This window comes from Ceratina calcarata, unplaced genomic scaffold (genome assembly GCF_001652005.2).
Source record: "Ceratina calcarata isolate Rehan_Ccalc_2016 unplaced genomic scaffold, ASM165200v1 scaffold321.2, whole genome shotgun sequence".
Taxonomy (NCBI): Eukaryota; Metazoa; Arthropoda; class Insecta; order Hymenoptera; family Apidae; genus Ceratina; species Ceratina calcarata.
In genome coordinates this window covers 170,676-181,586 of record NW_017154760.1, presented here as the reverse complement: position 1 = coordinate 181,586, position 10,911 = coordinate 170,676, and the positions used below count along the sequence as shown (strand labels likewise).

Below are 10,911 nucleotides of genomic sequence, written 5' to 3'. Positions count from 1 at the left end.
TGCGTGGCTTCCCAAGGAGCTTATTTTGAAGGAGACGCTATTAAATTGTAATTTTATTCGAATAAGAAAATTAAAAAAAGTCAGTCTCATTATTTAATTGACACACCTTGTATTGACTGACAGAATTGTTGTTTTGCGAGATAATAATGGAAACAGTATATGTATGTATAATAATTTGCTAGCTGAAACAGAGACAAATAGGTTGTTTATTTCTCTGGATCAATCGATATTTGTTTTGTAAAGAGAAGACAAACACAGGAATTGCAACCGAATCTATCGCGTTAGCACAAATTTACCTCGCAACTATTGAAAGTCATACAATGAGAGAAATTAGTGCACTCAGCGACTACCGGTTCTGCTCCCATAATTGCGATCTCTCGTTCGCAGTAGTATAAGTAAAAGCGTGGTCAGACAACGCTTCCCATGGCTTTAGCAAAGTATAACACCTGACCTCCCCTTAAAATTCTGTTACTTTAATTAGAATTTAACTGGAATAATGTCGAGTATCGATCGAGTTGAGGAGTTCCTTTAGACGAAATTGATTCGACCCCTTTAACTGTCACGTGTGTCTATTGTCGCTTAATCATTCAAAGATTCTGTCGAGCATTCGTCCTAAATTATAGTGCGATACAATCGAGGCAATTTACTATGCAGAATTCTCTGACAGTGATACAGATAGCAATCAGGATCTAATGAAATATGAAATACCAACTAAATGAACATAAACTTTTATATCACATTTAAGGTGATTCAATATTGATTTTTATTATCAAAATTTATTTCACATTACAAGACGTGTTCCGAGCTACGGTTTAAAAGATGAACAAATGGATTTTGAGTTGATGAATGATTCACTTGGTTGGTAAACAGATTCCTCGATACTGACCCTGTTTTAATACCTTATCAGATGATTTTCGATTGCTAACGCTTGTCCCCTCTGTGAAACTTTCCCACGAAAGTTTCAGTGTACCTTCGGCCGGGCATTCATAACGTAGTTAGCTCTTTTGCTTTCGAGTTTTCCTCGATTGAGCCAGGGTGAATAATAATAAGGCCGAGATCTCGTTTACATCGAGCGAGGAGGTCGCGTAAGTTCTCTCCGCCTATTGTCGTGTAACCACTGAAATAAGAGTTGAAAGTGGTGTAACATGAACAACTGCATCGTTTACGTAATTTATCTGGTGATCTATCGCCTCCAGAAATTCATGAAGGGAAAAGAGTCAAGAAAGTTGACTCCCTCGACCTTTACATAAATGGGAAAAGTTTCAATTAACGTATCGATTCTTAAACAAGTTTACTTCTTGATCGGAGTTACTAGATTCTTAATACCGTTGCGCAATAATTACGTTGTCTTTGACTCTTAGCGAGACTGATTATGCAAAGTTTAGGAACGGTTATGTGTTTTCGTTCTACGATAAAAAGTGACGATTACTTCGTCGTTAATTAAAAAGTTTTTAAGTGGCAGTGTGTACTCTCTGTGTGAAGGCAGTGCGTCAAAAAAACTAATAAAAGAGTCGATTTATCTTGAGAAATTCATGGGAACGGAGTCGATCAATTATTCCGATCCAATAAACTCGTGACTGACAGGCGCGGATCGCAAATCTTTATAGCCCACCTGTAAATGTAACCACTTCGGAGCAAGTACGCGTCTTAAAAATTCGTCGATTCTCGGAATCCCCTATTTGGAGGCTCTTCCGCGTACCTTCTTAATTACCGCGAGCGTCGAGCGAGTAATTCGATCAGACGATCGTCTCCTTTGCACCAAGTGCACCTGTTAGACTCGCTTTAACGCGTTCAATTATACTGCTAAAATTACTCTCGCGTAGAATCGAATTAAGTAACGGGTAGCTTCATTTTATATTGTCCCTTAAACGAGGAGTAAGAAATTCTTCCAAGAGAAGAATAAATAACAAGCCCCACTTAGACGAATTTTACAAGATGTATAGGACTCTCTTCACTGTGTTACTGTCCACCGACATTTTATTTCACATCTCTTGTAAATTATTTCAACCGAATCATTCAAACACAGACACCAGCGTCTATCCATTAATAGAAAAATGGGCCAGAAGCAGTCCCACAAAAATGCTGACCATCGTCCTCGACGATTACGAACAACCACAAATGTTAGACTTTCCTAAAAACGTATTGAACAATCTGAACGTCTCTAAAAAGCTAGTCAGCTTGAAATATTTGATATCTCTACGAAACAATGACACCAGTCGAGGATATGAAACGGTGGAAACTGGAAATTGCGTGCTGCTTCTCTTCACGAATATGGAACACCTTCGAGACCTGTTCAACTCTCCGCATTTGATCTCGTTCTGGCATCCGGAGAACTTTTACATCCTCGAGGAGCAGGGGAAATTGGACTCGTTCGATCGTGAGCGATTTTGTAAATGGGCTTTCGACAGGCTCTGGAGGTTCAGAAGAGTTTATAAACTTCTGCTTTTCACCGGGGACAAGGCTATTCGATACGACCCGTTCGATTACACCACTCGATACGAGGAACATTATGTTAACACCAGTTGTGATTGGGATTGTATCGAATCTAACGACAGCTTCTTAATGATCAGTAACCGAGACAAAGTAGATGTATCAGATTTATTTGACGAAGGGAGGAGAGACTTCAAATCGTACCCGTTGAAAATTTCTATATTTAAAACTACGACGATGCCTGTTAACAATGGAAAGTTCGGTGGACTGGATTTCAATTATCTCGAAGAGGTTTGTAAGAGAATGAACGTGACTCCACGTTTGATCAAATCTAACGACAGATACGGTTGGGAAGAGAACGGAGCTTTCTTTGGGTCGCTTGGACATTTGGTTTACGAATACGCGGACGTGTCGTTCAATCATTTCTTCATTAAGGATTATTTGACCAGGCAGATCGAATTCTCGACGCCCATCAATACCGACAGACTGTGTGTCTTCGTTCCGAAGGCTGCGCCAGTGCCTGACCATTTAGTCATTGTGAAGGTACTTCCCGTTTCAGAATGAATCATTAAATCGTGAATAGCGTCAATGAAATTAAATGGAACGTGAAAAGTCCGAGAATATACGGAAGATCGAATCGTATTACTACTTTCAAAATATAAAAGATTCGCAACTATTGGATTGACAACTAAATAATTGCGGAGTTTGTCGATAGACTTCTTATTTAAAATCCGTAATCACTTATTGTTAGTTGCCAACTCAATAGATTTTCGAAGTCGATTTAGTTTCGATAAAATTCGAATAGTAATTAATTAACGAACAGACGCATTAAAGCTCTTCACAGGGGAGGCTTGGTTGCTGCTGTGCGCAGTGCAATTCGTCATTTCTATGATCTATACGATGCTAAGAGGGAAACGAAACGTAGTAGAGGACCGCGAGTCTTCTATCGATTTTGCGGGAAATAGAAGAGGCGAGGGCGTCGCATTTGCGATGGAACTTGGCCGAACGCATGGGTGAGTAGGTGTGGAAAGCGTGAATCTGTGAAGAGCTGAGGAAAAAGGAGAACCGCGGGTTGGATTATTGGGAAGCTCCGGATTTCAAGCGGCATGTTTTTTACCCTCATATCGCTCGACTGTGTTCGATCTTCGATAAACAAATTTGTTCTAAACGGATTTAAGAACGAATCTATAATAAAGACAAATATTTCATCGGCGATGTGAAATTTTCCAATTCCGTGGATTTTATGCTAACTGGATTTAAGAGCTGCACGATGGAAAATTAAATTAAACGAATTCCTCAAAATAAGCGAATTAATTAATCCCGAAAGTTAATTTCGTTCGTCAAACATAGCACGTCTCTCTCTCTCTCTCTCTGAATTGGTTGACTGTTCTGATAATTGCCAATTAAAAAAAGATCAAAACGTGAACAAATCGAGGAAAAACGATTTCAATTTCCTAACAGCCCCGACACGCGATGTGTACGGATTCCGAGAGAGAAGTATTTCAAGCGAGCTTTTCGCTCCCTCGGGAAATATTTGATTAGAGTGGTTCTGCAGTCGATGCAACCGTTCAAATCGGAGTATCCCTGGTTCCCCGAAAGATTGCTACTGATGTGCAGCTTGTTTCTCAGTTTGATACTAAACGGAATAGTCACGTCCCAGCTAGCTTCGACGTTCAGCAAACGATTGCACTATAAAGACATCGACACTCTAGAAGAACTCGAGGAAAGTGGTAATTCCTGCAACCTTTTACCAATTTCGATGATCTACAATGGAAACTAAGATGAATTCGTTTTAGGCCTGCCCATCTTGACTAATACAAAAGACGTTCTACCAGACGCGTTGGCCGATTCTTCGTCCCCCTTAGTCAGACGACTTCACAACAAGCTGAGATATGGGAACGACTCGGAGATCGATCAAAGAGTGTTCGAAGCGAGGGATGCTGCGTTTCTGCATCGATTAGCACCCATCACTCTCAAATATACGGAATATCAAATGGAAAGGCTGCACGTCGTTAACGAGTGCCCTCGAGAGTACGTGCTGGCCATCATTATGACCAAAGGTTCATTAATTCCACAAGATTTTTTCTACACTTATTATCGCTCGTCTGCACAGCATCGCGTTTTATATTACAAGAAAGTTTTTATATTAATATTGGATGATAGAATCTGAGAAATGAAAACGAGAGAAGTTTATTGCTTTATATATTTTACTGCACGTAAATGACGTTTATTAAACGCATCGCATTTCCAATAAGACTTCCATTTCGAATAAACCTGACTGCTGATTGTGATACGTCGACTCCGTTTCTAGGGTCTCCGTTTCGCGATCGCATAAACAGCGTACTTGGGAGACTGAACAACGGTGGTTTCTATTGGAAATGGTACGAGAGTCTGTATCAAACCAAGAAACGGTTCGCTCAAGAGCTTCACAATTCTACGATGCATCGAAAAATCACGATGCGTCATTTGTCCATTCCGTTCGCGATGCTCTATGCTGGTCTGGCCGTTAGCGCGCTCGTTCTCATCTGTGAACGCCGGCAAGGCAACAAAAACTACGTGCAAATGGTTTTATTTTAAAACTGCCGCAAGCTAAACATACGCCTGATTGGACCAATTCCATTCTCTAATGAAATCTTTCGGTTGTCTCGTATCGATAAAAATTTGTATAAAAAAATATTGATTGAAATAAACGAAACAGAGTTTTATTAAAATTATACGTAGGACTTGACGCATGCTTTAGAAATATTATAGAGTTTCGTCGTAATTATGTGTAGATCTAGATATAATTTATTCATGAACAGTTTGGTACAATGAAATTTGCATATTTTCTGGAGAAGCCGTGAACGACGGATGCAGGCGAGCGCAGGACATCAACGAGAAGTGAGAAAGACTAACTTTTATGCAATTACGCGGAGAGTGTTTGACAGTATGCAAGCTCTTTGAAAGTCCGAGGCACGTGTTTGACTTAATGACGCTCGTGTTGGGATCAACTTTGCACAAGTTCTTCCGGTAGTAATCAGCGGATCTCGAAAAACCTTACCTGCTACCTAACGCGCTCTCATACTATATGAACAATAAAATATATCATCTCTAGTAAACATTTTTTGAGCGGATAACGAATAACGCAGCGACAGGAAAACGGAATAAAATATGTGAAACGAATTCTTCAACGAATTTCATATAAAAAACTGCTACATATTTGTCAGTGACACAGTTTGTCTTCGTCTTTCATACAAGAAATGACAAGAGCGAATAGACAGGAATATTCTGAGCGCATAAGAACGCAACGCGTGAGAGCTGGTCTGAATATCAAAAAGATCGCTCCAATAATATTCACAGTATCGCATAAATTCACATGAAAATCTATCGAATGCGTCGTAGCTTCCCTATTATATATTTTTACTCTTTGATGTTCCCTCCGAATTTAATGAAAAGCGATGTTAACTTTTAATTACGTTAACGTTGGAATATGAAATTATTCTACTCACAGTTTAATAACGTCTCGTTAAAAATGGTGAGAATTTCGCTTGGAATTTAATGAAAAATGGATATCGTGTATGACTGTGAACGTTTGATATCAATGGTATTAATACGAAAAATTGTTATTTCAACAATTGAATTCGCGGTAAAGACAGTCGGAATTTCCACATGAATGCACAAACCTTATTCGCGTAACGCTCAGGACGATACCCGCTGATGAATAGTAATTGCGATACGCAGTCTGGGCGTCCCTTACGCGGAACGTAGTCGCACGCTAATTTTGTGATACTCGAAGGATTACATCTAAAATTTACGGGAAAATCAGAGCGCGCATCCGTTTGATGCCACTCGTAGATGAGTGCTGGAATCTGTCGAATAGCATACACGTGCATCTCGCATCATAGGTTTTAGCCTACTTCAACAAATCTGACAAAATCGTATTAAATCTTGTAGCGAATCATGAAGAGCTCCAAAACGATTATGCTGTGGATTGATGAATATAAGAAGCGAAAGTACAGAGAATGAGAAAATGTTTCTTGAAAATTTATTACTGTCTGTCTAACTTGCTTCGACAAATTCTCTGTCTCTTGTCTCTAGGGACAACGGCGTACAGATTGACGGAGGAGCACTTTCGTAGCAGCGGCAAACTACGTCTTAATCACATTTAGTACAACATCTGCCTCGAAGAAATGAAGTACGTGCTTTGAATATCGAAAACGTTTAACGTTTAAGAAGAGTTAAGAACGCAGGTCGCACGGCTGGGAAACTGTAATCTACTGTAAACGATTATTCCATCGAATCTCACGTGTAAAAATATTGTCAACAAGTTTTATCATACTTTCCGATGTCAAAATTTTAATTTCAAAGTTCAAGTTACGATTACGATTGTGAGAGAGTGATTTATCCGCTGTGCGCTCATCGTAAGACGCGTTTCCATTGCTATCAGAATACGACGATTAACACGTTGAGCCCCGCGTCGATCCCTGGGGACCGACAGTATCAAAGTTAAGAAATAAATGTGGTCGATGCGGGCTGAACGGAAAGGACAGCGGGGCTCAACGTGTTAAGGGATGAAACGCCATATCGACTTGAATGGATATTTATCTTTGCATTTAATACAATCGGAACGCCGGATTAATTATCGGGCAGCCTCGGCGAAAAATTTTCATAATTAATCTTCCTGTTATTCGCCTCGTTTCACTAAATGAGCGTGAGCAAATAATCACGTAACGATCGGGATTTTAATTATAGAATACAATGATATTCTGTTCATACACGAACGCGTTGGGAGACAGCAAACACCGTTTGCCGTTTAAAATAATACAGGGATTTGTTTCTCGTTGAGCTTCATACAGTAAATGAATTCGCATTTCCTTTGGAATTAAAGTCGGACCGTTTTTAAACCCAGCAATATTTTACGATTAAAAATGTAGGAAATATAAAGATGGTGCGAGTCAGAGTCTTTGAGCCGAAAGCTTTACTACGTCTATAAACCCCCTTGCGAACGGTACGATTCTGCGAAGTAAGTTCGATACAAGTTCCGTGCGATAAAATAAACTGCGAAACGTGCTCCCATTCCCTATTTCCTTCTAGCCATGTAAACCTCGGCGACGAACATACCGATGGATCCCAACAGGCCGACGACGAGCGATAAAAACGTGATAGAATAGTGGTCCATGGCTAGTTTAATCCATGTCTTCTCCTTGTCCAATTTCCTCCTGGCTTTGACAAGCCTGATCGGATGCGTCATGTTCTCGAACCAGAAGCAAACCAGTCCCGACTCACTCAGCCTTAGTAATAAAAAGTCCACCCTTTCGGCGTACGGGGAGCGAAACCTCAGCACGTAAGAAATTCTGTAGTTCATCGGAGTTTCATTGACCACGTGGATCAGCGGATTCTCGTCCTCGTCGTAATAATCAAAGTCCTCCAGTTCCATCGTCTGATATCTGGCATGAGAATCGTTCATTTTTTTTTTTTTTTTTTAATGAGTTGAGAAAATGACGACCGTGTTACCGTACCTGGTGAGAGAAATCTTATCGTCGTACGCCACGAAATATTTAATATCCTCTTTTCGCCCTTGGCTTATCACCTGTATACTCTGATACAGCTTCGAATCCACTTCGGAATCATCCTGGAAAATGTCTTTCAGATTCGCGTATTTAGTGACGACGGTCTTCCCGGAGTTCAGCACATCCTCCAGAGTGTTCAACTGAGGCTGGTGAAAGGGTTTGCTCAAGCTCGACACTAAGCAGCTTTGGTACAGCCCGTTTACTATGAGACTGAAGAAGAGAGTGCCGAAGAGTAAAGCCCTTTGTGACAAGGTTTCACCTCTTTCAAAGGGGTAGCAGAGTTTCTCGAAGAAAATCACGAAACTTGTGACGCAACGAGGAATCTCTCCTCGATATATCGGTTCATCTGTTGATTTCGAAGAACCGCCTTGGAGAGATTCGTCGATATACTTCACTAAATACCAGAGGAGCGTGACGACTACGTCGTATGCCATCAGGAGCATCCACAAGCTTTTCTTAAACGGTAGAAAAGGCATGTAAGCCTTGGACAGCAATCCGGAGTCAGGAGCCAGGAAACAAAGTTTGTCTTCGTACATAGCGCAAGTGAATTGGAACATCTTCGAGTCGCTGTACAATTTAATGAAGAACCCAGTAATCACCATATCGACTGTACCATTTTCTATACTCCTCAATGAATAATTAAACGGATCTTCTCGGAATTTGATTTTGTTCATCGCCTTTACTCGGAACTTCGCACCCATCGTTTTCTCCAAAGTGAAGAGCACGCTGGCGTCTGGCTTCGTCAGTATCAATTGATTCTCATCGGTGTACGAGACGTTCATCAACAAGGATTCGAACACCATTACGTTCAAAGGGTAATTATTCAGGTTTCGAAAATCTTCGAACAATTTCGTGTGCCTGTCTAAATGAAGAACCTCGGATTCTTCGTTTTCTAAAGAATTTTGACCGGATTCCTCGGTGGAATTCTCCTTTAAGCACAACTTGCGTACGCTACCAAAACCGTATTTAAATACCTCGAAAGGCATGTAATTCAACAGGCAACGAAAATGTTCATCAGAGAGGAATACCAGTGCTCTGTAAACGTTATACTTTCTCCATAATTTCTCCAGAGCGTCTCTCCACGGTAATTTAACTCCTTCGTTAGTAAAAATGATCAGATATCGATTACTGGACCTCCACAGATTTCGTTGCCGATAAATAAAAATGTTCAGACTGGCCCAGTCGCGAATGATCAAGATCCAAGTGAATCGTACGTTATTTATCGAAGCTAGGGTTACAGAGAGATCTCTCGCCCTTACTATATAACTTTCTATCGAGTTTTCTGTAGTGTAGCGCAGAAAGAAATCGAGGAAGTCTGATCGGAATTCCGGTCGAACTATGGAAAGTGTCAATGGGTGAAACTCACTGGATCTCTGAACGAAATTCAACAATTCTTTGAGATTGTCGACCTCCCGAGTTGACAACGACTTCGTCAACAATTTGTCATAGAGTTTCGAGTATTTCGAGGAAGCAGAAAACTTTGGGAAAAGTAAAATACAGAGAAATGTGCAATTCCTCACGTATGAGAACATCTCTATCAGATTTTATCGCCGATTATTCGATACACTGCACTGTGTAACACTTCTTATATAATATAATGGGAAGAATTATGAGTAAGAAGTGGACATTGATGGTAGTGGAGGCAGACGTTCGAAGCTAAACTGGCATACATTGTCCAATGGGAACTCTGCGATAAAAACGTAACCAGTTATGGTATTGATCACTGTTTTCCCTCGCTATATTTGCAGAAAGCTTTCACTGAATTATGCGGATGGTAGATTTGCGGACGAACCATCTACGATTGAAAAACGTCGCTGGATTTTTCCGTTCAGAGGGTCTCCCGGCTGACCAAGGGCGGATTTGTACTACTTAAACTTCAGCCGGGAACTAGTAGAGTTTTATGCTTCGGCCGTGTTTACCCCGAGCAAACCGAGCGAATGTTTGCATCGCAATCGTGGATCCTCCGCGTCAACTGACAGGTCATTAAGCCTTCACATTGCTTCAGATGTTTCCAGGCGATTGCGTGCGAACGATTCCGTCCCACGTACATATTTTTCTCCTCTGCCCTCCTGGTCTAATTCTGAGCTATTGACTTTCAATTTCGCGTGACAATTTTCTTTCGGCCGTGAACGAAAATCATGTAAGTACCAAGCATAAACAAGTGTTCTCTGTCAAAAGGCTCAGAGGATTCGTAGCTCCTATCAGTTTGTTAATTAACGCTTATTCGCGAAGCTAGGAATTTAATCAATGATGAATCATTGCCGGTTCATTAAATTTGATGCAACTATGGAAATCGGTAAATATCCCGTCGCTAATTAAATTTCCCGTCGGTCATTCTTCATACGTGATTAGGCTTGTCGAAACAATGATTATAATCGCGTTAATCAAGAAATTACCGACGCCCCACGTGTTCTGTAGTTAAAGCGAAAGAGATAGGATCTGGGGACGTGTCGCCGTTAAGTGATTTCATTAAACTTTCACCAGCAACCCCGATAAACCGACGAGATAGGGATGTGACCTCCGACACTTGTCTCGTTTTCAAAATCTGGTCTCTCTCTCTCTCTCTCTCTCTCGACCCCATTCCAAGATACAATCTTCAATAAATTTATTCTCGCATTTTGACTAACTAACGTAATTACTCAAAGCTCTGAATAAAACTCGTTTCCCATAAACGTGAAGGACAGGAGTTTATACAATTATCCTTGAATTCGAGACGCATAGTTTCACGCGCAAGCTCATCGGAACTGAATTTTCTATCTCGCGAATAATATAAATTATTTTACACCGCTGCTTCTGCTCTTTTCACGATTAACACATGATTTAATTAAAACGTCGACAAACGTACAGCAATGGTAATATTCCATTTATTGCGTTTAAACAGGATGACATTTACATTTGTGAAAACGAAGCTCGCAGATTATGATTTTTCCTA

The 10,911-nt window shown here is 40.6% G+C and overlaps 2 protein-coding genes across 4 annotated transcripts; one reads left to right on the top strand and one right to left on the bottom strand.

Moving 5' to 3' along the window:
• Nucleotides 1–1,051: 1,051 nt before the first annotated feature.
• On the bottom strand, nucleotides 1,052–10,864 carry LOC108624593 (uncharacterized). 2 transcript variants are annotated; one of them, XM_026813261.1, is made up of 3 exons: nucleotides 7,929–10,864; nucleotides 7,531–7,856; nucleotides 1,052–1,117 (listed from the first exon to the last, which is right to left on the bottom strand). In XM_026813261.1, exons 1-3 carry the CDS (start codon nucleotides 9,509–9,511, stop codon nucleotides 1,101–1,103), a joined length of 1,926 nt encoding a protein of 641 aa, XP_026669062.1. In that variant the 5' UTR covers nucleotides 9,512–10,864; the 3' UTR covers nucleotides 1,052–1,100. The 2 variants fall into 2 exon arrangements, with proteins under 2 accessions (XP_026669062.1, XP_026669061.1); XM_026813260.1 differs by lacking the exon at nucleotides 1,052–1,117 and having other exon boundaries at nucleotides 6,599–7,856.
• On the top strand, nucleotides 1,282–5,141 carry LOC108624594 (uncharacterized). 2 transcript variants are annotated; one of them, XM_026813259.1, is made up of 5 exons: nucleotides 1,282–2,973; nucleotides 3,265–3,443; nucleotides 3,892–4,160; nucleotides 4,227–4,461; nucleotides 4,742–5,141. In XM_026813259.1, exons 1-5 carry the CDS (start codon nucleotides 1,936–1,938, stop codon nucleotides 4,938–4,940), a joined length of 1,920 nt encoding a protein of 639 aa, XP_026669060.1. In that variant the 5' UTR covers nucleotides 1,282–1,935; the 3' UTR covers nucleotides 4,941–5,141. The 2 variants fall into 2 exon arrangements, with proteins under 2 accessions (XP_026669060.1, XP_017879482.1); XM_018023993.2 differs by having other exon boundaries at nucleotides 1,325–2,973; nucleotides 4,227–4,490; nucleotides 4,742–5,136.
• Nucleotides 10,865–10,911: the final 47 nt, after the last annotated feature.

Coding starts and splice junctions, on each gene's coding strand:
- LOC108624593 (XM_026813260.1), bottom strand. CDS start 9,511: ATGTTCTCATACGTGAGGAATTGCACATTTCTCTGTATTTTACTTTTC. Junction 7,857..7,928: donor GATAAGATTTCTCTCACCAG/GTACGGTAACAC, acceptor TTCTCATGCCAG/ATATCAGACGATGGAACTGG.
- LOC108624594 (XM_018023993.2), top strand. CDS start 1,936: ATGTATAGGACTCTCTTCACTGTGTTACTGTCCACCGACATTTTATTT. Junction 3,444..3,891: donor GAACTTGGCCGAACGCATGG/GTGAGTAGGTGT, acceptor ATTTCCTAACAG/CCCCGACACGCGATGTGTAC. Junction 4,161..4,226: donor AGAAGAACTCGAGGAAAGTG/GTAATTCCTGCA, acceptor AATTCGTTTTAG/GCCTGCCCATCTTGACTAAT.